At 40.9% G+C, this 25,493-nt stretch overlaps 1 protein-coding gene across 4 annotated transcripts in view; it reads left to right on the forward strand.

Moving 5' to 3' along the window:
- PTPN13 (protein tyrosine phosphatase non-receptor type 13) overlaps positions 1–25,082 on the forward strand; it is an 85,476-nt gene extending 60,394 nt beyond the window's left edge. Inside the window, exons 21-47 of one of the 4 annotated variants that reach the window (XM_053976166.1) lie at positions 57–164; positions 856–987; positions 1,217–1,680; positions 2,653–2,796; positions 4,539–4,632; positions 5,404–5,489; positions 6,064–6,226; positions 7,128–7,342; positions 7,424–7,522; positions 9,158–9,519; positions 9,721–9,895; positions 11,204–11,362; positions 11,593–11,764; positions 11,867–12,077; positions 13,229–13,299; positions 13,944–14,005; positions 14,672–14,828; positions 15,155–15,331; positions 16,649–16,731; positions 17,917–17,972; positions 19,090–19,193; positions 20,277–20,425; positions 20,988–21,078; positions 21,347–21,684; positions 22,209–22,424; positions 23,171–23,233; positions 24,236–25,082. In XM_053976166.1, the coding sequence (XP_053832141.1) occupies positions 57–164; positions 856–987; positions 1,217–1,680; positions 2,653–2,796; positions 4,539–4,632; positions 5,404–5,489; positions 6,064–6,226; positions 7,128–7,342; positions 7,424–7,522; positions 9,158–9,519; positions 9,721–9,895; positions 11,204–11,362; positions 11,593–11,764; positions 11,867–12,077; positions 13,229–13,299; positions 13,944–14,005; positions 14,672–14,828; positions 15,155–15,331; positions 16,649–16,731; positions 17,917–17,972; positions 19,090–19,193; positions 20,277–20,425; positions 20,988–21,078; positions 21,347–21,684; positions 22,209–22,424; positions 23,171–23,233; positions 24,236–24,316 (4,232 nt within the window). In that variant the 3' untranslated portion in view covers positions 24,317–25,082. The remainder of the gene's footprint in view (positions 1–56; positions 165–855; positions 988–1,216; positions 1,681–2,652; positions 2,797–4,538; positions 4,633–5,403; positions 5,490–6,063; positions 6,227–7,127; positions 7,343–7,423; positions 7,523–9,157; positions 9,520–9,720; positions 9,896–11,203; positions 11,363–11,592; positions 11,765–11,866; positions 12,078–13,228; positions 13,300–13,943; positions 14,006–14,671; positions 14,829–15,154; positions 15,332–16,648; positions 16,732–17,916; positions 17,973–19,089; positions 19,194–20,276; positions 20,426–20,987; positions 21,079–21,346; positions 21,685–22,208; positions 22,425–23,170; positions 23,234–24,235) is intronic. The other 3 variants (XM_053976167.1, XM_053976168.1, XM_053976169.1) reach the window with 3 other exon arrangements.
- Positions 25,083–25,493: the final 411 nt, after the last annotated feature.

The following is a 25,493-nucleotide window of genomic DNA, read 5'->3' on the forward strand; positions in this document are numbered from 1 at the left end:
TTAAGTTACGTGGTGATCACTGACATTTTTACCTGCTTTGGGCCTTTTTTTCATAGGTTTTCAAATAGTTGGTGGAGAGAAGACAGGGAAACTTGATCTGGGAATTTTTATTCATTCAGTTATTCCTGGAGGACCAGCTGATTTGGAAGGGACTCTAAAACCAGGTGAATAGCATAAAATACCATCCGTGGCTCTGGGTATCACAGTTCCTTACAATGGTGACCTTCAGTTACATTCCAGATGGTTTCTGAAAACTAATGATACTTCTTGCTTAAACTATGCAAAAACAACAATCATACACATCAATGTAAAAATTATAAAGTTTGAAGTAGCAGAAAGTTGAAGTTACGTATAAAGATGAAGGCTTTATTTTCCATTGTCTGTCTTGCAGATGCATTGTAATTTAAAGTTTTAAAAACTCAGTATCCCTACATTAATTTTTTACAAAATGAAATTGAAGTATATGCCATAACCATAACTGTAGTGGGGGAGAAGGAGAAAAATGTATTTTTTTTCCTTCTCATCCTAGGCCATGTCTTGAACTGAACTGCATATTGCTCATTTATTTTCTGATTTCTGCTTTCTTTTTTTTTTTACGGCAAAAGAGAAGGTAGAAATCAGAATATGTTAAGATTTGGCAGGTTTAAAAAGAGGAAATATAACCAGTTTTTGTGGTCTGGTTTGGTGTTTGACTTTTTTTTTTTTTTTCATGATTAGAGTTCCCTATTCCAGCATCACTTGAAGTTTAGTCATTTTTAATCCATGCATTGTGTAGAGGTTGTCAGACCTGTACTCTGTCACTGATGGGTAAAAATGTAGGTGTTAGGCTGTATCTGAACAACGCCTTCTGTGCAGGGCACCGCCTCATATCCATAAACAGCACGAGTTTGGAAGGCGTCAGCCAGCACGCAGCGTTGGAAATCCTGGAGAACGCTCCCGAGGACGTGACGCTTGTCATCTCCCAGCCCAAGGACAAGCTGTCCAAAGGTAGGGATGTGCAGTCTCCCCTGTGGGCAACCCCAGCTAGCTTGGAATTGAGACAGGATGAAGAGGTGTGTGAGGGCAGCCATTGGTGGGGGTACAGTGTGAGCGGAGAGCTTTCTGTGGAATATCCAGGTGGGTCAAACCTTCCTGGGCTGTAAGCTGAGAAAAGGCTGTCGTGCTGCAGGTGAGCTGCTGCCAGCTGCTGATGGCTGTCTTGTCTCCTGGTTTGCAGCATCCTTTAACACTGCTCATGTCGGTAATGGAGCCAGAGGTTACTTGAGGAGGCCCTCCTCAGCGCAGGACGAGGCAGAGTCCTCTTCAGAAGAGCACAACCGGTGCCGTGGTCACCAGAGGCCTTTTGCGGGGAGCCTCTGCGGATTGTCGGGAGGCAAGCGGGATGGAAGCGTGAGCTCCCAGGACTCCAGGACCGAGAGCGCCAGCCTGTCCCAAAGCCAGGCAGCCGGCTTCTTTGGCAAGCGTGCAAGTGGGAGAGCCCAGCAGGATGCTCAGCATTACAGCGAGTCCCAGGCTGGGGCCTCGAAAGCGATCGAGAAGAGAAGATCCTCATCGGACAGTACTCGAGCAAAAATTAAAAGGCCCGGGGTTGTGGAGCCTGTGGAATATTCTGACCGAGGGGATTCCGACATGGATGAAGCAACTTACTCCGGCAGTCAGGAGCAGCAGCCAGCTAAAAAGGCATAGTGGATTTCGTATGAATATTTTCCCATCAGTGTGATAGTGATACTGAAGTAGCTGTCTCTGGGTGTCAGGATGTGAGGGAAGAGCAGCCTGGCCTAGCCTGCAGCTAGTGCTGGTAGCTGATTTCTAATAGCATGTTGATTTTGTTCAAAATAAATGGAGAAAATCACTTCTGTAACTTGGAACAGCTTTCCAGCTTTCCAATGTCACAAGACATGCCTTACTAGAGGCAGATTGTGCTTTGGGATGAACCTACAGTGCACTTCCTGAGGCTGTAGGAAACGGCCTTTCAATTCTGTGTGTTTGTCCAATATGTTCATAATCTAGTGACCACCTCTAGAGGTAAGTTTATTTATTTGGCAGATAAATGAAGTTTTTCCTAGAGGAAAGTAGGAGTGATACATCTGGAGTGGGTAGCAGCAGAATTCATTGTCTTCTGGGATTGATCTAATCCTTGAAAAACTGCTCTTATGCATTAAAATTCAGCAGTGAGTCATGCTCTTGAGCAGACACAGCTTGCTGCTTCACCTTTCCAAAAGGGCACAATCACAAGTACTACAAATTTATTTCCAACTTGCAGTGATTCCTCTGTTCAGCTGATGGAGGTTATTCAATTAAATTGTGGCAGCTCCTGCTAATTAATCCAACAGACTCTAGGCTGCTGTAATGCTGAAGTACTGCAGTTTCAGTGTTCTGTAACCAGCTCACTTGGACAGTCAAGACTTGGCTGCTAAAGGCCAAGCATATTTCTGTGCTAAACCTGTTCAATGGCAGGAATGGAAGAGTTGAAGCAGTGAGCCTTGAGTCTTACTAATTGGTGCTTTGCCAGGTGGACTCCTTCTGGCTGTGTCTGACTCAAAACCCCACCCTTTAGGGTCTTAGCTGTAAGCATCTGTTCTAAAGGCAAATCATTGTCTCTTTTTGTTTCGTTTGTTTCTCTTCCTTTTTTTTTTTTTTTTGTAAATAAAGGATTCTTCCTCATCGAATACAGCAAACAAAGTGAATTCTAAAAAGGTTTCTACAACGCTTCTTAAACCTGGAGATATCTTTGAGGTTGAACTAGCAAAAAAAGATAACGGCTTGGGAATAAGTGTCACGGTACTGTTTGACAAGGTTTTTAGATGTTTTCTCTTTTTCTCTACTCCCAGCAACCCATTAAATTGTTAAATTACAAGGAAGCAAAATATTTTCAGGAATCACTTTAATTTATAGATTTATTGATATGTAATTAATCTTACCAAAGCTGAAAAGTAATACTCTTAATTTATATCAATTTTCTTGTCATTTGCCCTTTAAGTAATTATTGTTTTTTGTTTTATGGCGGAGCCCCAAAGTCCTAATAGACTCTTATCACAGATGCTGCTTTGTGAGTACAAAAGGCAAGATGGTCTTTGTCCCTTGCTACCTAATCTTGTGGCAAATTTGCAAGGAAGGAAGTGAGACCCTCCCAGACCGGCAGGGCAGGCAGTGGAAGCAGTAGTGTTATTTGAGAGTACCTGTGCACACTCAGTCGCATTCACCATGTTCAGTGTTCTCCCTCTGCTGGAGAAAAGGCAGAAAGCAAAAAACTACATAAACCCAAATGAGACCTGGCTCACACTGCTTTCTTTGCAGTACGAGGCAAAAATAATTTTTTTTAAGACTGATTTCTCTTCAGGCTATAAGATTTTGAAGTTAGTTTCATGCTTAGGGCCTGTCATAGTGCAGAGTGGCACTTCGGGGAAGAAGAGAGTCATTTGCATACATTTTCCACTGTGTCTGTTCCTGTATTAAAATATACATTTTAATGTGTTTTAATATTCAGCTGTTTTCAGTGGAGGAATGATTTGCAAGCCTAGCGCTGTTTCCGTATATATGGCTAGGACTGTAAGAGGAGCAGAAGGAAATTATGTTATTTTGGCATCCCAGTCTATTCAAAGTCATGTTCCATTGCAGGAGACAGTTGGAGGAACAGTGGTTGAGCAGGAGTTGGTTACTGAGTAGCACCAGACCTGCTGTATGCATGCACTGGCTTTGTGGAGATGTTAGCAGATGCCAGCCAATGCAGAGATTTCCCTTGAGGGGTGGCCAGGTGGTGTCTTCACTGCCCTTTGCTTTTCCAGCCTCCATTCTTGCCCCTTCATTGTTTTGCCATAGAGTGGTGGTGAGGAGAGGTGTGCAGTCACCTGTGGGTTAAGTTTTCACTTGTAATACTGGGTGCTTTGGGAGAGAACATTAACACACTGTTGGTCTTCCTCTTCCCTCCAAGTCTGTGGAGCACAGTGAGCCAGAATCACACAATGGTTTAGGATGGAAGGGACAATTAAAGATCATCTAGTCCTACCCCCGCTGCAATCAGGAGAAAGGCCAAGGCCCTCCAAAAACAATGTCAGTTCAGCTTGAGCAGCTTAGACCTTCAAACTTGTCTGAACTGAGAGAAAGCAGCGCTCCTTAATTTCCTGTTACATCAGAGAAGTTGTGTTGGAGTAGGACTCTGCATGGTTGTGCATCTCCTGCTTTGGCATGCTGTGCTCTTGCACATCTCTGAGCTTTGGTGTGCATGCAAGCATGTAAAGTCCAACAAGATGCAGACGTGTTTCTGCTGAAGGACGTTTCTTTGTGTTTTGTGCATTTGCATTGCGATGCATTGTGTTTTTTACAATCTTCCCACCCCGACTCCATTTGCAGCAAATTGCATGGCTGCACAGAACATGCTTGATGTAACATTTTCGTTTTGATAGTTTCTCTGTTTTTTTTCTACATGCCAGTAGCCCAAATGCTTCCTAAGAACAGTTTTCCTTGTGTGACACTGTGTTTAATTACTAAGTATTCTAACTGCAAAAAGACTAACAGTCCTATTTTTGTTTCCTGTTTAGGGTGGTGTAAATACTAGCATAAGGCATGGTGGTATTTATGTGAAAGCAATTATTCCCAAGGGAGCAGCTGAAGCAGAAGGCAGAATAGAAAAAGGTAGGATTTCCATTTTTTCAGTGGGGACTCTTAATGTGAAAAAGGGCAGAGGGCTGTCTGTGGGAGACTTGACAATATCCTGTGGCCTGGAAACGAGCACTCTGTTTGCCTCCTGTCCTTGCACCTTTTTCACTAGGAAGAAGAGCTGTTTTTGCAAGCTGTTGCAGTTATCATTTTAAATATTGCCTTGATAGCTAATTCTGCAGGTGAAGATTAAAAAAACTAATGTAGAACAACTGCAGAACCAGCGATGTTGAGGCTGTGGAGGGGAAAAATAGGAGATAGCTTGTGGGATTTTTGTTCTGTAAATGTTAATGGAGAATGCTTCTCTGTTCCAGGCACAGAGAGAGAGGGCTTTGTATTATTTGTGGCCTTCTTGCTTGGCACGCCTGGCAACTCAATACAGAAAATGCTGTAATTGTTATGGCTCTTCTTGTTAGTAAGCCAGGCCACATTCTTCACTAAAGTGAGCATTCCCACTGTGGACTAGGATTTGTTTTAAATAAAGAGTCTGGGCTTTCTGGCAGGCTGTCACTCTGATGGTTAACACTAGTTTTGACATAGGATTATCCCACAGAATCATTGCATTGGAAAACACCTTTGATTTGAACCATATAGTTGATTTGCAAAGTTCTGTTCTTGACTCAGAACATGGAAGGGAGGGAGAATTTCCTTAAATAACTGTCCTTGTTAGCTCAGACTTGAAAGTTCCTGTGCATCATAGATATTTTATAGGTGATGCTCTGCCTACTTTTTCTTGAATTAACGTAGGTGACCGCGTGCTCTCTGTCAATGGGATTAGTTTGGAAGGAGCTACCCATAAGCAAGCTGTTGAAACACTGAGGAACACAGGCCAGGTGAGTGGCTGCTGGTTCTACTCCTGTCTGTGGTAAACCAGTTCTCTATCAGTGAAAAGAGCTGAAGGAACCTCAAGACTGGAATTCTCCCCAGTGCTGTCGTGGTTACTTTAGATTTGCTTTCTAAGACTCTTTGGCTTTCTGGCACACCTGAAAATAGCCAGTGATTGTACACATTCAGAACTGCTGAGAAGTACTATTTGTGTTCACATTATAAAATGTTTATAATTATAAAATGTTCCAATTATAAAATGTTTATAACTATAAAATTCCCTGTACAAAGGTGCAAGTGGCACTATCTTTGATACCTCTTAACACCCTCACAACTTTATAGAAAGAAAACCCTTTCTTACTCTTTTGGCAAGTATCTTGCAAGTCCATTAGTGTATTTTGGAGGTTGTCATTTAACAGCCCTTAAAAAATAAGGAATAATTGGAGGACATATATGGGGAGGGGAGTCTCTATAACACTTGCTGCTGTAAAAGTTTGGACCCTGAGGGGTTAGAAGGAAACACATACTCTAGACTGTGCTATCTCTGTTTCCATTTAACTGGAGAATGTTTCATCTCTTTAGGTGGTGCACCTGCTGTTGGAAAAAGGTCAGCTTTCAGGGGCCAAGGCTCATGCTCCAGTGACACCACAGTGCACTCTCCCGAATCAGGTGGTGCAGTATGAGCCACAGGAGAAGCCAGAGACAGAATCTTCAAATGCCAAAGATTACAGCTTTGTCACTGCAGGTCAGGTCACACAGAACCATTGTCTTAACTGTCAAAGCATCCTGTAGTTTCATAATATTTTCTTCACTTCTTAGGATGGGAATGGAGCGGGTAAGAATCTGTACCAAGCCCTTGTGCCTAATGCAGTCTCTTTTCTTTTGTGCTGTTGTGTTTCTTTTTAAAACTTCATTTCACACCTTTGTTACTTTGTTGAACTACTATTAACTGTTTTCTCTCTCACTGTTTCATGTTGTTTCCCAGTTTCACCAGCCTTAGATGCCAAAGCTGTAGCAAGGTTGGATAAAGGGGGTGCTGCTGTATCTGCTGCTGCTAAGGGTGCCAAGGGGAGTGTAGATATTTATATAAATATAGGTGCTTCTGTGTGTGCTTCAGCTCCTGTCTTAGAAAAGACATCAAGAGCTAGAAAGGAGAAGGATTTGTGCCCCTGACTAGAGGTTGACATAATTCAGCCTTTCTTGCTGGCAACTTGTGCAAGTGAAGGGAAGCCTACCCAGATGGCAGAACCCCTGCAGATGCCTTTGGGTCTTCTTGCATGGACTCTATTCTGTCTGCCAGGAGCTCCAGTTGCTGCTCTCACTAATGCCTGATCAGTGGCTGGAAAGGTTGTGCCACTCTGTGCTTTAAGAGGTTCCTTAATCGACTTCCTAGGGAATGTCCTTTGCGGACACTCTGCCTCCTGCATATCGATGGCGTCAGACCGAGCAAGCCAACTGAAAAATCATGATCAGCTTTTAGTCCTCTTTAACCTGGAGGGATCTTTTGGGTAATACTTCTGTTCAGCTCAGTGAAAGAACCATGTGAGGGGGGAGAGTACACATTGTCATGTCTGGAATATGACACCAGACACTCTTTCCATGGCCATGTGCTATAGGAAAATAATAAGTTAATGTTTCTTTTACAGAGAACACATTTGAGGTAAAACTCTTGAAGAACAGCTCAGGCCTCGGGTTCAGTTTCTGCCGTGAGGATAACCTGACCCCAGAGCAGCTGGGATCAACTATTGTGAGGGTGAAGAAGCTCTTCCCTGGGCAGCCAGCTGCAGAGAGTGGGCAGATAGAGATCGGGGACGTCATTCTCAAAGTGAACGGGGCATCGCTGAAGGGTTTGTCCCAGCAGGTTTGTACCTATAGTAGTGAAACTCGTACTGTGGTAGTCCTGCAAGTCTGCATCTGACAGTGAATCCCTCTGTGGCCATAGGAAGTCATCTCTGCTCTGAGGGGAACGTCTCCAGAGGTCTCTCTTCTCCTCTGCCGGCCACCATCTGGAATACTACCAGACATCGATCCTTCATTGCTGGTAAGGTGTCAGGCATGGGAATTGTTTTAAGATTATTTGCTATTTAAGGTTCATTCATTCGATCTGGTGGGTGGGTGGGTTGGTTAAATGCAAGATGCAGATGGAATAATGGGGAGAGTGCTCACAGAAATGTGGTTCTTGGAATTAATCCCTTAGGAGTGCACTGTTTTGTGTGAATGTTAAAGGAATGTATGGCTTCAAAAGTTTTTTTCCTCCATTTTGTGACCTAAGGCATGAGAAATTGGTTTTATACACTGTTTCTGGAGCAGAGATTTCTTTGCAGCCCAATGTTTTGAAGTTAGTGTCAGATAGAAAAGAATATTCTGCAAAACACCAGCTTAGTGCTGATGTATGTAAAACCAGGGGAAATATTGTCATATTTACCTCCTGGAAATTAGAGGTGTCCCAAAGAATATTTTCAAAATGCTCCAGTAAATAAATTGAAAGAACAGAAGGCCATTTTAGGATACTTGAAGAAGTAGAAATGAAATGTGTTTCAGCAAAAGAGAGTGTAGAGGACAAATTGCCTGAAAATAAGGCTTTCCATAATACAGGAAAGTGTAAAACTAATGGAGGCAGGTCTTCAATTTAATTCATCACAGCACTAAGCCTGCCAGAGTTCAAGAAGCGTTTGGACAAGGCTCTCTGGCACAAGGTGTGATTCCTGAGGCTGTCCTGTGTAGGGCCAGGAATTGGGCTTGGATGATCCTTTTGGTCTCTTCCATCTCAGGATACTCTGATTCTGTGATTCTGTGTTACTTTAACATTATTTTCAAACAATAAAATCATTCAAGTCTGATGAGAGAAGTTTAAATAGACAAATACAAATTTAAGTGAAATTAGGATTGGAGTGAGAGATAAGCAACTGAGCAAACTAATAATACAAATAACTATTCCTATAATAGACCTGTTTGTAATGTGGAATAACAGTAACTTTAATAGAACTTTATCAAACTTTAACAGGAACTTTAATAAAACTGTGCACATATTAAAAGAAGAGGAAAACCAAAATTTTTCTTTACATTATCACAGACTGATGCATTCATGTACGCAAGAATCTGACCATGAAAGCATAAATGAAGCTTTTAAATCTTTTCTGCCTGCTGGCTGACATAATTCTTGGGAATACGTGACAATTGGCAAAATTGTTATTCAGTCTGATGCTGGTTAACAACTTGGTTAACAGTCACCATTTGGCATAAATTATCTTAGTTTTTGTAGTCTGTTACTGTTGCTTTTTGGTTGACAGCTTCTCTGTTTCCCTCCTCTGTGAGGTTGGTTTGACTTCAGTAGCTCTGTGAGCCTCTGCTTCTGGTTGAAAGGGATTTCATGGTAGTTGCATAGAAGACTGCTGGGCATAGTTTAAAAGCATCTGTCAGTATGCTTCCTGAAGCTAAAGTATTTTTGTTTTCCTTAGATGAATTTAAAGGTTTTCAGCAGCGTAAGTTTCAGAGTTTTGCACACTTTGTCTTGGCCAAGTTGCATAGAACTTTTTGAAACTGTGCTATGATGTGTTTCAACAGTTCGGTCAGTAGCCACTGACTCCTTGTTTTTTGGTAATTTTATGCAGTCTTTGAAACTGTCCTTTGTCACCAGAACTGAATGATGATGAATTAAATGCTTTTGCTTTTGTAGACCCCCATCCATTCACCCCAACAAGTTTTTCCAGAGGTCAGCAGAGAAGTTTCTGGTCCATCAAACAGAGAACAAGGTGACAGCTCAGATGAAAATGAAACTACTGATCTGAGCAAGAAAAGGCTAAAATCTCCCTCCAGAAGAGACAGCTACAGTGACAGCAGCAGAAGTGGTGATGAGGAGGTGATGGAGTCAGCAGCCCAGGTGGGCCTTGGCTGGAGTTCTGCGCTGTACCAGAGCTCAGGTGAAGCTGAGGCACGGGCGCAGAGTCTGTACGAGGCACACCCTGGTCAGAAGGACACTGTTCGCACCATCCTGTATCCTGATCAGGAGGCTCCCGGCAAGGCAGAGCTGGAGGACAGGTATGCTGCTGATAATGAACCTCATCCTCCTGCAGAAATGTTTATAGAAGTGGTTTACTGGACCTAATCATAGAAATGCTTTTTTTGGTTTGCTTTTTAGATCTGCATAAAATTAACCTTGGTTCATATATTAATTTAAGAATGACAGCCACATTGTACTTATTCCTCTTTTTCTTTTTTTTTTTCCTGCTTTATCTGTAGTGATCTGCCTTTGGATTTGCCAGTGATCCCAACCTGTAGAACTGTACCTGATGTTACCACATCCATGTTAATAAATGACTGTTATGCTACTCCTGTCTCTGAGCTGACTTCACACCTGGGAGAAATAGATTCATTACTCACCCAGCTGGAAAAAAATGCTGAAGAATATGAGCCAGTAATACACTATTTCTGTCTTTCAGGAACATGAATGTCCTGCTGTGGTTGTTTTAGTTGTGATTTTGAGTGTGGATAGAAATTAGGCATATTAATTTACAAATGGGATAATTGTAGGTTGTACTTGCACTAATCTGAGTGTGTGCCTAAAAAATGGCACATACATTGCCATTTGTGATCAATGGCAGCTGCTCATACCCATGTCTGCAGGTATTTCCTGTGTGGGCTCTTGAAGAGTTGATACATTTCCCTCTGTATGTGGAGGCATCCATGTGTACATAGGTGGATGGGTATATGTCCATTTCATGGATCATTTCATCCTGGAAACCTTGGCATTAAATATTTACCTACCCCTCAGCCATGTACTCAGAGGAAGCTCAAATGGCAGATACCTTACTTCTGCTCTTTTAGTTTTAGGTGGTTGTTCAGAGGTCAGAGAATAAATTGAGGCATCAAGAGACCCTGTTCTTTGCTGCATTTATAAATATGAATCCCAAAGACTTTCTGTTCTGCTGCAGGATGGAGCCTGTATTTGAGGCTCTTCTGAGAAAGCTTCTGGACACCACAGAAATGTCTTGTGTATCAGAAGGGACTTCCATATCCCCACATAATCTATTCAAAGATTGAAAAAAATTGAAATTGAATCTTGATACATCCCAGTTGTGAGGGTCTTCCATGTTAGAAGTACCAAAACTCCATTTTGACAAGAAACTGTATTTTTCTTAGTCCCCTCTTCAGAAGTTTTTCTTCATCATTCCTGGTGCTCTGTGATTTTTTTTTATGCAAATGAGACAGATCCATATCTTTCAAATCAAAATTAATGCAAATTAAAATGGATAAAACAGGTGCATGTGTTCAGTTTCAAGATAAGCTCTATGGTATTATGTCTCACTGTAGGAAAATATGTTTGCTTATTTTGTTCAGAATAATTATGGATGTGTTGAGATATTTTAAAAAATATAGAACCTTTCTTACATATGGCAGCCAGGTAAGGGTAAAATAAAGTGTGAGTTGTGATGTGTGCCTTCAAAATTTTGTTCAATTCATAGACTTGTAGCCCCATGTTATTTCCACGCAAAACATTATTTGGTTCTGTCTGAACTCATTAGAGATGCTTATTTGAAGCAACTAAGCTGAGCCTGATAAGAAATATGTCTTGTTCCAGGCTTGTGTCGCACTTAAATCAGTAGGTAAATCAGTTGTCTGCTTCCAGGTGTCTTAAATTCAGTAAAATGTTTGTATTTCTTCTGTGTGCCTGTTTGTATTCTTTCTGTGTGCCTGTTTGTGAAGTGCTGTTTTGTCCCCCTAGGAAGTGGAGCTCCGAGTGACTCTGACAAAGTCAGAAAAGGGCAGTCTGGGTTTCACAGTGACCAAAGGTAACGACAGTGTCGGCTGCTACATTCATGACATTGTTCAGGATCCTGCCAAAAGCGATGGGAGACTACGGCCTGGAGACCGACTCATAAAAGTGAGAGAATTCATGTTTTCATGTACAGGGATTGCACAAAAAGGATAACTTTGAGTCCAAAAAAAAAAAAAAAAGTGAACTGTGTTGTAGGCCAAGTCAAGTGTGGTTAAAGGACAAAGATATGCACCTTCTGAGAGGCATGATTCAGTGCCTCTCAGAGAACACTTGAGAACAGCAACAAATGCTTCCTCAGTAATGCTGTCTTACTTTTGTTGCTTTTGTTGTTGCAGGTTAATGACATTGATGTCACTAACATGAGCCATACTGATGCAGTCAACTTCCTGCGAGCTGCCCCGAGGACTGTCAGATTAGTGCTAGGGCGTGTTCTGGAGTTACCAAAGATGCCAGTGTTGCCTCATTTGCTGCCTGACATTACACTGATGTGCCATAAGGAGGAGCTAGGTAACATGGAATTAATCTGCTTTTTGCCCTAAAGAAAAATCTTCCCCTTCAGTTACAAAGCAACCTTGATTTTTATTGCTTTCCCCCTCTTTCCCTGCGAAGGTTTGTCATTATCAGGAGGCCATGACAGCCTTTATCAAGTTGTGTATATTAGTGACATTCTCCCCAAATCGGTTGCTGCCAGAGAGGAGAGTCTGCATGTACTAGATATTATCCATTACATTAATGGAGTAAGCACACAAGGAATGACTCTGAAAGAAGCCAAAAGAATGCTGGAAACATGCCTTCCAACAGTAGTGCTCAAAGCAACCAGGTGTGTTCTGGAAGCAAGTGCTTCCCTGTACTTTTTGTTTTTCTTCCATGACTGTATGAGTGTATCTATGATTGTATGAGTGTATCTATGAGTATACGAGTAAAACCTGTTCCTGGTATGACAGGAAATTCACCACATCTTACTGAGGACTGGCTCCACAAAAAGGGTCTGTAAATTCACAGCTTTTGTGCTTCAGAGGAGCACAAGGGTGCGTGGTACTTGCTGTGCTTTGTGCTTCCTGGGAGCACAGGGCTGTGTCCAACTGTGAACTACAAGTGTTCATATAGACCCCTTGCAATCCAGGAGGAATTAGTCAGTGACCTGCTGTGGCACTTGGACACTCACAGGTCTGTGAGGATGGATGGGATTCATCCAAGGATATGCAAGGAGCTGGCAGGAGAACTCACCAAGCCACTCTCCATCATTTGCTATCAGTCCTGGCTCACTGGGGAGGTCCCAGGGACTGCAGGTTGACCAGTGTGACACCCATCTGCAAGAAGGGCTGGAAGGAGGATCAGGCCTGTCAGCCTGACCTCAGTGTAGGGAAGGTTTACAGAACAGATCACCTCGAGTGTGACCACACAGCTTGTACAGGACAAGGGGATCAGACCCAGCCAGCAGGGGTTCAGGAAAGCCAGGTCCTGCCTGGCCCACCTGATCTGCTTTCATGATGGGCTCCCCATCTGGTGGATAAGGGAAAGGCTGTGGAGGTGTCTACTGGATTGAGTGAAATCTCTGATACTGTCTCCCACAGCATTCTCCTGGAGAAGCTGGCAGCCCATGGCTTGGAGAGATGCTCTTCACTGGGTTAAAAACTGGCTGGAGTGAGAGAGAGTGATGGTGTGAATGGTGCTAGTTTCTGATGCAGATGCTTGCTGTTTCTGTAGAGAGTCCTTCTAAAACTCAAGATACACCTTCCAAAAAGGTTTCCCTAAGGCTTAGTATTGGGGCCAGAGCAGTTTCATTTCTTTATTGCTGATTTGGAAGAGGGGATTGGATGTGTCCTCATTCAGTTTGCAAATGACACCAAGTTGGTTGGGAATGGTTAGCAGTTTTACCAGTAGTACTGTTTAATTCAATATCTGATGATTACCGTGATTTACGTTTTTTTTTTTTTTAATAAATATTCCTGTCAATATTTCTTTTCACAGAGATGGTCATGCAGTGTTCCCAAAATCCAAAAGCCCTGAGAACTCAAGTCCATGGCCAGTGAAAGCTAATGGTAAGATTTGTGTGCTTACTCATAGCAAGTGAAGTGCATCTGTTTATAAAAATAAAGGAACCGATATGGGCTGTAAGATACTATCCTAGTCCAGCTTATTGTGACCAGCTCCAACAGAAGTTTGCTTGATTTTTCCTCTAAAAGCTCCATGAAAAGAGATTCAGCAACAGTGTCTTATGATGTCATTTCTTGTGTAATTTAGAAATTCTCTCTAATATAGAGCAGAAGGGTTCCTTCGAAGAAGGACCCAGACGTCAGATAATATTATAAAAAAAAAAAAAAGTAGTCAATGACAGGTGTTTATGGGGTTGTACCTTGTACATTTTGAGGAAAAAGGGAATCAGTGCTGTTCTCAAAGGTGCACATTTCCACTGTAAGTTGTTAAACTATTTATCAACATTTCTCTTTGCTTTGAGCTGGTTACTTGTATTAGCATTCATGCTTTCTAATCCCATTAAATAGAACATTCATAAAGCCATTTTATGAAGTGTAGTCATCCAGACAGAAGTTTGGCAATGCACAGAAACCAGGCTACTCATGTCATAACATAGTTTTAAATACCTTGCTTCTTTTAGAAAAATAACCAATGGGGACTAATTTAATTTCAGAGAAAAAGTTGTTGTTTTTTCCCCATTTTTGTTTAGGTTGTTCCTGTGGTGATCCCTGTGATAAAGCAGAGAAGTCAACTGATGCTTATGGACCCAAGGTAAATGCTCCTTTATTGTGCCTGATACCATTAACCAGAGAAAAGAATCTACTTCAAACACTTTTAAAACTAAATGAATGAAACAGTCTGGTGATCAAAGTATGCAAACCTGCTATTATCAATTGACATAAATAAGCAGCAATCATAATTAAAATGCAAGTTTTTTTAATTGATCTGCTCTTTCTTTGGCACTGCTTTGTAGAAAGACAAATTGTCTTATGAGAAGGATGTAAGGCTATTATCCAGAATACTCTATTCAGCCCATAGTTTCTGCAGATGCTTTCATATTATATTTGCTAGGTGATTTTATTTCTTTTTTTTTCCATTAGTTCTTCCTTAGAAATGCTGTGCTGTGGGACCAAAAGTACTGAAGCTTACATACATTTTATAGGGATTAAAATAATGTTAAATACTACCATGTGTTCTCTTGTAGAAGCTGCTGCTTCATCAGCATGTGGGTTTTTTCCTTAGTTGCTTTAATCTTTTTTTTTTATTTGCTCTTGCCATGTGAAACTTCCCACTCATCACCCAGATATCTTAGATTATATAAATAGAGGTTTTTATTTGTTGCTGAGAAGAAGTGAAAACTTTTTAGTGGTTGTTTGTTGCTTCAACAAGCTGCCAGGCTCTTTAAGAGTTAATTTACACTGTTCTTTACTTTCTCAGGTCAATGGCAATGGCATCCTGGGACCTCCTAAGGGAAATTCAGAAAACAATGTCCATCACACGAAAGCACTAATTAACCTCTCAGGAGCAGAAGATGCACCTTCCCTTGGATTTACCAATCAGATGTCAGATTTTCCTAAGCACATTGACAAATCAGGTAAGAGGAGGTGAGATGGGGACTGCATTATTCTGTCTTTATTGTACCAGCACAAGAGAATCATGGCATGGTTGAATACGCTGAAATAATTAAATGTTAGACTGGCAGTCGCTTTTAGAAGATCATTCCCAATTCTCGTGCTTTGCTTGATAGGAGTTAGTTGATGTTGAAAGTAGATTTATAGGAATTGGATTTTGTATTAGAGAGAAATAAAGGAAGGCCAAGGTAACAGCTAGAAATAATGCCTTGTGTCTGCCCCTTTAAATTAGGTTTTGTAAACTATTTTGTACTCAGAAAACGTGTCATTTTGCACTACTTGTCTTCAGGAACAGAGGTTCCAGATGATGAGTATTATGATGAGGATGACCACAATGAAGTTGTCCAGTATCTGTTGGATGTTGTAGATGAGGAAGCCCAGAACCTCTTAAATCAGAACAATGCAACTTCAGAGGCTCAAAGTCTTCTTCATCTCAAGAAGGCTGCATCAGAAAATCACCTGCCAGGTAACATGAGCCATTAGAAAAGAACATCACTGACAGCAAAACACTGAAACAAGGTGCCAAGTAAGCAGTTGATTTGTCAACAGGGGCAGTTGATTGACATTGATTTGATATCTGAGCTGGAAGTTTCCCAAGTTGAACACAGACAAATAGTTGCTGATTACCATGAATTTGAGATGTAACGTAGTAAGTGAGGTTCTGGTTTGAAAAATCTGAGTTTTGCTTTAAGTAAGCTGGGAAAAATTATTCCTGTTCTAGAGTTGTCTCTTGAGTGAAATTCCTATTGTTTGGGTACCTGCAGCTGCAGTCATGTTGGCATGCTGAAGCATTTCAGCATTTCATTGAATTCAGATTGCACAACTTGGAAATGTGTTGAGGTCTCTCAAAACCAAACAATTTACCAACCTGCTTTGTTTCTTTTAGAAAGGTTAGCTTTTTTCAGTACCTCCTTCTGACTGTACACCTTTCTCTTGCTTCAGTCCATCTCCTCAGTTTTACTTGTTATTAACTCAAATGTAGTGAGGAGTAGGATTTGTAATTCCTTTGTGGTGTCACACTATGTATGCATACTCCAAAAATCCAAGCAAGATGCTTGCTGTTTCTGTAGAGATTCCTTCTAAAACTCAAGATACACCTTCCAAAATTGTAATTATTTCATGTCATGACTGCAAAGCCATTGGGTTATTGTCATTGGTCATTGCATTAGAAGTCAGAGATCACTGAAGTTCTGGCTGTGCCAGGATCTCAGCTGAGGAATATCATTGGAGCTCCAGTACTTCCAGTTTCTTGTAGGCTGTCCTTTGTGACTGAAGATTAGTTGAATCCATAACCCTATGGATTCAACTATGGCAGCAGGGTTCTTCCACAGCAGACAGATACAAGTCAGGTTTTATCTGGCATGTCCTAATTACATTTTGTTAATGCAAAGAGTGAGTAGAATCCTGGTTTGGACCTACTGCAGTTCTAAATCTAACTGAATTGCAGAAAAACCACTGGCATGGAGAATGTGATAACTTAGTAGCTGCAGCCTGTCCATCAGTTAAGCTGTGACACAGATATTCTGTGCAAACAACCTCACATAACACAGCAGCTGTTCCAGTTATAAAATAAAGAAACCTAAAGTCTATTTATTCTATATAGTAAGAACTCTTTTCCAGCACTGTGGTAGCAAAGGGCCCCAAAATGTGTTTCTTGGTTATTCTGGCACCTGTATTCCCTGTCTAGTGCCAGACAGGTGGAACAGGATTCACATCTGTGAGAGGGTGGCTCCTGGGCATTTTCTTGTGTGTTTATGCTGTATCCCCTGATTTTCCTGTTCAGTAGAGATGAATGGAAGGGTGACAGAAGATAAGTCTGAGGACACAGACTGTGATGGATCATCTTTACCTGAAGATTTTTCAGAGGTAGGATGGCAAGAAGCTGGCACGTGCTCTTTCAATTTTTTTCCTTATTGGCATAGAATTGGTGGAAATAACCTTTAAATGAGAACATCACTGTAGGTAGTAGCTTTAAATGGTGTGTAAACATTTATTTTTAAATAGCATATGATTATCATGAATTACCTATGTAAGAGAACAAAGCATAAAGTTATTTTACACTATCATATGAAGTCCATCAGCTTTTTCTTCAATAAGAGTGGTAATAAACTACTTTGTTAATGCTACTTCAGCTTTTTAATCTAAAAGATTTCAGTGATTCCTGCTCAAAGAAGGGAAGCAGTCACAGAGAAAATGAATGCTGTGTAGACCTTACTGTCCAAAATGTGGGTTTGAAATTTCTTCTTCTGCTGGTTTTTGCTAGGATAAGTTAAATGGCTTGAATAACTTCTATATGTGGTTTTCTCTATGTTCTTGTGTGTCCTGTTTTACATCAGTCACTGGAAGCCTGGGTTTTGTCTCTTGTTTCAAATCAGCAGAACTCTGTCTCTCCAGCACATCCTGGCTCTTGTAGCTTTCTGTCCAGTTAGTAGAGCTGAAAATCAAATCAGGAATCTGGCTCTGTGTCAATGTGCTCTAGGGAGAGCCACAAGTAATATTGTCCCAGTATGGCAGTGGAAAAGCAAGTTGGCCTAAAAAGTATAAATGATTTTGTGGAGTTTTTCCTTGAAAGAAGGATGGAAATGCCTTCCTCTGTGCTGAGTGTTCACTGTCTGCTGAGGAAGGTGTGAGTAGGAGTGTGTGTCATTTAGAGGTATGTTATGTATCCACAGTACAGGAACTGCAGCTTGACAGGTCTGAGGCAGAAGTTTTCACTATCGAGCTTAAGCTCATAAAGGGTTGCTAAGTATTAGACACAAAAAAGCCAACTGGGGAAAACTTAGGTGACTCCACTGCTGCTATGAGTCAGGAGTGATTTTAATATAGCTTTTTGGCCTTGTTACAGTAGAGTATCTTTCCAAGTGCTCACTGTTCTTGTCCTCTGTTATTTTGGGTTAATGAGATGTCTAAAAGAGGAAAGTCTTCCATTATGTGCTGCTTTGAACTTAGTATCCTTCAGAAATAGTCCCTGTAATTGTTAATTGTTTAAAATTTGCAGTATGTGAATGTTGCAACTATGTCTTCTAATGTGTTTTGAAATACTTCTTCTAGGCTACACATGTAAATGGTTGTGAAGACTATTGTGAAGTAAAAGCTGTGCCAGAAAGGTAAGATTTCTTTTCTAGTGTTGCTTAAAAGCAAACCTGTGAAGTGTGGAAGTCTGAAGTGTAATATGTTGGAATGAGAGAAAAACAACAACAAAAAAACCAAGAAACCACCCCCGAAACAAACCCAATTAAATATCTCTGCAATGTCTTGTTGAATTGTTCTCTTGGTCTATTCCTTACTTTAAAAGTTGTAATTTTCCTGAATACTAGTCAACTTTATGTGGTTCACTACGCCCTACTTTTATTTGTTGCTTTCATACATGTTTGTAGCAAGTAACTGGACTGTGTTCAGATGTCTCCAAGTAACGTAATTTGCATTGTGCTAACGACTTGGTACTTGGATGTGAAGAAAACATTCAATCAGTGCTGTTCAAATCTATACAGGCTTTATTGATGTTACATCTTCTGGATTTAGACCACTGCAACTCAAGTGTAGAGTTCCTCTGCTCCATCAGCTCCCATCTTGGGCTTACTATTTTTTCCATGCAGCACAAAGCATATGACTGACCAAGTTACTAGCTAGCTGTCCCTTTGAGCCACTTTGAACTTTAGATACTCCCAAGGTTGTTTTTCTTAGTGAAATAATTTTAGTCCAAGTGAAATTTCAGTGAAAATGTGTATGGTTTTATGTTGTTAAGCTTGTGGGAAGTTTCAGGCCGAGACTTGGTGCAAGCAGTGACTGTATGACCTAAAATACTTAATTCATTCATCAGTATCTTCAACAAAGCTAGAAAACTTGCAATTGAAAATAGATACTCAAGTGTAGTGAATTGTATGAGTGGTACAAATCTGCTGTTGGATGCTATTTAATTGCTTAGCCTTTGAAAAATAATTGCAGTGGTAGTTATTACTAGATTTGTATATTCCTGGCTCTTTTTCCACTGTTACCTTTTTCAAATCCCCTTTGGGGATGTAAAAAAAAAAAAAAAAAGAGGGCCAAAAAAGTTAGGTTTTTGAGATCACTGGTGTAGGGCTCCAGTCCAGAAATAATTGTAGCTGTAAATTACTTTCTGGTGGGGTTTGTTTGCTTGTTTTTTGTTTGTTTTTTTTTTTAACAAGGTTGCAAATGTATTGGTCCTAGGTGTTATTCTTACTTCCATACCTTGTCCTTTCATAGATCCCCTGCACAGCCTTCCTTGAGCCAGGCAGATGAGGAGGAGATCACGTGGGGAAGCGATGAGCTGCCGATTGAATCAGTCAGCCAGGAGTGTGTGAATAAAGGCAAGGACATTTTACATAATCAGTGGAAAACTTCAGGGTCACATTATATAAACAGAAGTGAATTTTGAGACATCCTGGATAAGTTTTGAGGATGTCATGGCAGGTATAAGGGGGATTCTAACATCTCAGCAACGCACTAGGAAGGATCTCTACGTTTTTGTGTAGTAAGTGTGTGAGGGTTAATAGGAACAAGTATTGGCAATGTTGTGTCTGTAGTTGTAGAAAACTGAGGTACTTCCTTCCCCAGTATCTGTCTCATAAAAGCTGTAACAATAAATACATGTTTGACTGTGATTAGATTGATGTATCTTGTGTTTCACATACCAGCTACCCCATGCTCAGATTAGGCACTACTTTTATCTTTCTTCCTGTGCTGCTCAGTGTGGCAGAGTGGCATCTGTACAGTTTGATGTGTTTGGCAGAATTTAGTCTTCACTTTTTTTGAGCTAGCATTAGAAATGTTAGTTCCTGGAGTTCATATACAGCAGTCCTTTGCATTCATTGGAAGAAAAAAGGATACTTCAGACTAAATGAGTAGGTTTAGGACACTTCTAATTGCAATACCAAAGAGATTCTTGGTTTATAAATTTTGTTCTGCTTCAGAGAAGCACTGAAGGCCTGATGGGAGGCAAGCTGTATTGGAAAAGAAAAATGTCCTTCCAAGTGATAATTGTAAGATGTGCTGTATACATGTTGAGTATTAGTGCTAAAATCAAGTCACAGGCTGTAACGTGGAGAGTTCTAAATTATCCCTGTGCGTGTCCTTCCATTTTTGTAGGTTATTGTGTGAAGAACTTAAATTTAAAATGTACCTGAAGTTTGTTTCAATGTATTTATTGGAAGTTCAGGAAAATACTTCCTTTAGTTACTGGATTCATCAGAGCTGATTTTATGTCTTACTGGTTTTGCTAGGTAATTTGCTTTTGCCTGTCAAATTAAGAGGAGAGCTGTGTGTTCTCTCTGTGTATAGGGACATTCAAGGGAAAACAGGCAGTGCAGTGGTGAACAGCAACACGCAAATCCAACTGTGAGCTACAGTTTATGTTTCCCTGATTTTAGCTATTTATTTATACCTTCTGCTAGATTTCCCCCTAGTGACAAATGAAGAGATCTCTGCACTCCCCACGGTGAATGTGCTCCCTGGAGGCAAATATTCAGGAGCCAAATTGAAGTCAGTGATCAGGATGTTGCGTGGATTGCTGGAACAGGGAGTCCCTTCTAAAGAGATTGAAGTGAGTAACTATTTGTCCTTTAAAGTCCTTTTTCCCAGTATGAAACAAAAATAGAATGGCTGGATCATCACTGCCTTGAATACCCCAGCTCTTTAATTGGAAGCTCAAAAGAGATGAAAAGACTTGATGCAAAAGACTTCTCTCCCTTTTCCCACAAGCTGCTGAGAGATGAGATCAGTTTGAATTCAGTTCATAAGTGTTTTTTACATCATTCTTGCTTCTGGTAAATTACCACGTGAATATAATGTAAACAGGCATAGACAAAGGCTGTGAAGTCCAGCAGAATGTGAAACCAGTCTTAAGTCATCCATGCTACATGATCTCTTTTTTGAGAGAATGATATAAAATATTTACTGATCGTGTGTAGGGTTTGGTTTGGGGTTTTTTTTGTTAATTTCATTTTCTTGGCTGTGTAAAAGATTCCTTCCTGTAACTGCATTATTTTGCATATCCACATTACGATTTTTAATTATTCTGTTTGTTAATGACTTGATAACATAACCACTCTTACTATTATTACCAATCAGTGTTTCCTAATGCATATGTAATTGCCTCTTTACAGAACCTTCAGGAGTTAAAACCTCTGGATCAGTGTTTGGTTGGACAAGCGAAGGAGAACAGGAGAAAGAACAGATATAAAAACATACTTCCTTGTAAGTCCTAACTCATTTGAAATTCACAGCTGACATTCTGTCACCACCTGTATGGTCAGATGGATTGGGTCAGACGGTTGATGGGCATGGTTTGATTCCTAATCCGAGTAAGGATGAAAGTAAAGCAAGCATTTATAAAGCAGTTTAAGATCAGTGAACAAAATACTACTGTGCTGTGGTAGGTAGGGATGGATGTTCACAGACTTTTCAGTTGTTTAGCAGACGTGCACACCTAACATGAGGTCTTTCTGTTGTGTGGGGATGACAGATGACACCACCAGAGTCCCTCTCGGAGTTGATGGTGGATACATCAATGCCAGCTTCATTCGCATGCCCGTGGGGAATGAGGAGTTCGTTTACATTGCATGCCAAGGACCTCTTCCTACTACTGTAGCAGACTTCTGGCAAATGGTTTGGGAACAAAACTGTACTGTGATTGCCATGATGACTCAGGAGGTCGAGGGAGAAAAGATAAAGTGTCAGCGTTACTGGCCAGATGTGCTCAATAAAACCACCATGATCAATGACAGACTACGCCTCGCTCTTGTGAGACTTCAGCAGCTGAAGGGCTTCATCATCAGAGTGCTGGAGCTCGAAGAGATTCAGGTGAGTGAATCTAATTCTGCAACGCTTAGAGTTTTTTCTGAGTGTTGCCATATTTATACTTCTGGCTTTCCTGCTTTCACTTGCATTGTCTACATCAAGAGGCAGCCCAGGGCTTCTCCTCTTTACCTAGTGATCATTACCGGGCAGCTGTTCCTTGTGGCAGCTTGTGCTGCTTCGTGACCTTTATAGGAGAAAGCATTTGGGCCAGGCTATGATTTCATTACGCTAATGAGACTCTAAATTTTGGCTCCCATTGGCCACAGAAATATATGTAGGGATATGAAATTCACTAATAAATCAGTCTGGCTGGTTGACTCCTCTGTGTGAGCAGCTCAGTCTGCACAGTGAACCTTACACATTTAAATTACTTACTAGTTATTTCCAGTTTAGTTCCTGTTGTATTGCATTATAAAGCACCTTCACTGGGCTAATCCCTCTGTTCTGAGACTTTTCTTTGGGAACTCAATTCCTTTCTTTTTACTCTTGCCACAAGCCAAATGGTGCTGTTGTTTTTGGAACCTCAGACAGGTGAAGTGCGGCACATTTCCCACCTGAACTTCATTGCCTGGCCTGACCACGACACCCCCTCGCAGCCAGACGATCTGCTCACCTTCATCTCTTACATGCGGCACGTCCACAAGGCGGGACCCATCATCACCCACTGCAGTGCAGGCATCGGGAGGTCGGGCACCCTCATCTGCATCGATGTGGTCCTGGGGCTGATCAGCAGAGACCTCGATGTGAGTATCCATGGGATGGGCCCAGTGGTGTGAAACGTTTTCCACTGAATCCATGCGATCTTTTAAAGAGTGTGCCGTGCTGTTGTTAAGCACGATGTTTCTTTGCTGGTGATCCCAGGTGGGGAGAGCTCTGATATCCAGTGGCTCTTGGGTTAGCTCGGGGAACCTCAGCATCCAGGCCACTTGAAGGATATTGCAAGGTCATCTTCTGCCATAGTGGACTTCTGGCACGTGGCATAGGAAAAATGGTGTTGCCATGATGGCTTTGGCATTTGGTGGAAGGGGCGTGTAAATTAAGTTTTCCAACACGACCAGGGATTGCTTTCTAGGGCAATCCACAGGAGGGTGCTAGCTTCCTTATGTTTATGTCCTTCAGCAGCCTGGGGTAGCAAAACCGTGGTGAATTTCTAAAGAAGATGAGCTATGTCATGCTTAGCTCAGTGGAGTTTCTAAGCCCCCTCTGAATGTCTGAAACTCTCTTTCCTGCATGCTTAGCTTAGAGTAAGCAAGAAGGCCTGTGTACAGAAAGAACACAAGAAAAGGGGGGAGTGTCTGATATAGGGCCACATCCAGATTGCCCAGAGACAGCACATGCTGGTTACCTACCAGACAAACGTGGGCTGTAGTGAATTATTTGTTTCATTACTAATATACCTAATCCTATTCCCTGTTTTGATGCTGGGAATGTTCCTTTGTTCTGCATGTCTGTCTCTTTTGAATGTTTAACTTGCTGTTTGTTTTGGTAGTTCGACATCTCGGACCTGGTGCGCACAATGCGTCTGCAGAGACATGGAATGGTTCAGACAGAGGTGAGTCTGGATTCCCCAGGCCTTCACTGAACCATCTGAAGTGCCAGAGAGCTTCGTGATGGACACAGCAATTGTCTTTGTGCACTGTAATGTGACACTTGTGTCACAAGAATTAAATCAGATGAGTAGCAGGATGTATTTAATGTTTATGAACACAAGCCGTTTTTAACATGCAGTATTGTTTTGATCTGTATTTAAAAAAAAATTGTGAGTTTTCATCTTCAAAAGCATGTGTTTATAGAGGGGGGTCAGCTAAGCTTTTTTGGTTTAAAGTTGCTTTATAAACTGAAGAGAAGGCCTTACTGTAGCTGCTGTGAATCAATGATACGTCTTGAGATCTCTTTTGGTAATATATCCAGCCAAAAGTTCAATCTTTTAGGAATAATCTGGATCTAGAGCTAATTAACTTTAGAGATGGTCATCACAAGGTCTTGTTAAAATCTGCGCTTTTTCTTTGAATGGGAAGGAATTGTCAAATCATAGTTAAAAAAAAAAAAGCCCTGAAATCAAACCAGTAAACTATCAGCCCCATCCCTACCTCAAACCCCAAAACATCTATCAGCCCCCACACCTCTATCACTGAGATTAAGGTAAGAAGTTCCACTGTCCTCTGAGTTTCTGTATTAGCTGGCATTGATGCAAGTCCTTGAAATTCACTTGCTGATTTCATTTCTGCTTACGTAAAGTGCCTAGTCTTCTTTAGGTGGTTTTGATGTGAAAGAAAGATAAATGTCCCATATGAAATATATCTTTAGTGGCAGAGGAGCGTCTGTATTTGCTTTAAGTTGAGGTTGCATATTTTTCCACTGTGGCCTTTTTGTTTGGTTGGTTTTTTTTTTTGTTGTTGTTTGGGATCTTTTGTTTTCTTTGGGATTTGGTGATGGTGGTTTTATTTAATAGTATAATTAGTATTGACAGTGCTGTACAGCTGTGAAGTGCAAGTGAGGGCACTTAGGTGTGCAGGCATTTTTCACATGTTCTGTAATTTCCTTTTCCTTACAGGATCAGTACATTTTCTGCTATCAAGTTGTCCTTTATGTCCTGAACCAGCTCCAGGACGAAGAAAAACAGAGAGACAAATAAAGTACTGAAGCAGAAGTGCATTTAAAATAAGGAAGCAAGGAGGTTGAGAGGCTTTGGAGCATTTTATTTGTCTTGCCAATAGTTTTCTAATCCCTTTCTTCAGTTGCTATCCAATGCCTTTTCTATGAAGTGTCTCCATCATTCCAAATAAGGTATATAGTTTTAAGGGAAAGGGATAGCTCATACAATACCACTATTATCTTCAGCCCCATGGATGCACATGTGAGATTTTTGTATAACAATATTTAATAAAGCTGCATTTTTTTGCAGCTTCCTTAATATGTCATAAAATACAGAAATAAAAATATTTTAATTTAAAAAGAAAAGTAAAGAAGAAGAAAAAAAGTAATCCTATACTACTTCCTGCAGTTCTGCAACTGCTTTGGGGTATTTGTTTCTTTCAGGGTGGGGAAGTGGGAGGGATGAAGCAGTATTTTTATCTTGTAAACTTTATTACAAAGACCTTTTACTAGTCTCTTTTGAAAGCTTGTTCATGGCATAGAATTTTTGCCCTTCTAGTACAATTAGAGCTGTTTTATAGAGGGTATCTTGAAATCAGCATTTAAGCTTTAAGAGATGCCTGTCAGCGTAAGGATAGTAGTGAATGTTAACTGTATCACAGTTAATAATGTTTACTTAATAGAATTTTATGTATATATTTATATACTTTTACACAACAAAAAGGAGCTGAATTATTGGGTGTCTAACTTTATAATTGATTAGGCATCTCTACTCTGTAAATAAAAATATACCTAATGTACACTGATCAGTGGGTCTGGGTATTTTTGTGTCCTTGTGACTGATTTTTCTTGGCCTTCCATGGCATCATTCCTTGCAGTTACTGCCCCTAAGACATAAAGGCTGTGCATATTTTAAGTTTCCAGTGTCCTTCTGTTCTGCAGTATCTGTTTGAAAAATCTGGCAGAACCGTGGGCTCCTTTCTGGAGAGTTTCCACACTATGGTGAAAAGTTTCTTTTCCCTCCCTCCTTGTTTTTCAGCACATCTGGGCATTGAGACCACATCACTTTTTTAGGGGGTATGTTTGCACTGCTACAGCAGTGTTCTGACAACAGTGTAACCTACTCTGCTTAGGGCAACCAGACTTGAGTTTGGAGGCAAGATATCAGATTCTAAGTAGCTCAGTGGTTTAGTGACACTGTGAACAGTCAAAACTGT

Source organism: Vidua macroura, chromosome 4, assembly GCF_024509145.1.
Source record: "Vidua macroura isolate BioBank_ID:100142 chromosome 4, ASM2450914v1, whole genome shotgun sequence".
NCBI classification, from domain to species: Eukaryota; Metazoa; Chordata; class Aves; order Passeriformes; family Viduidae; genus Vidua; species Vidua macroura.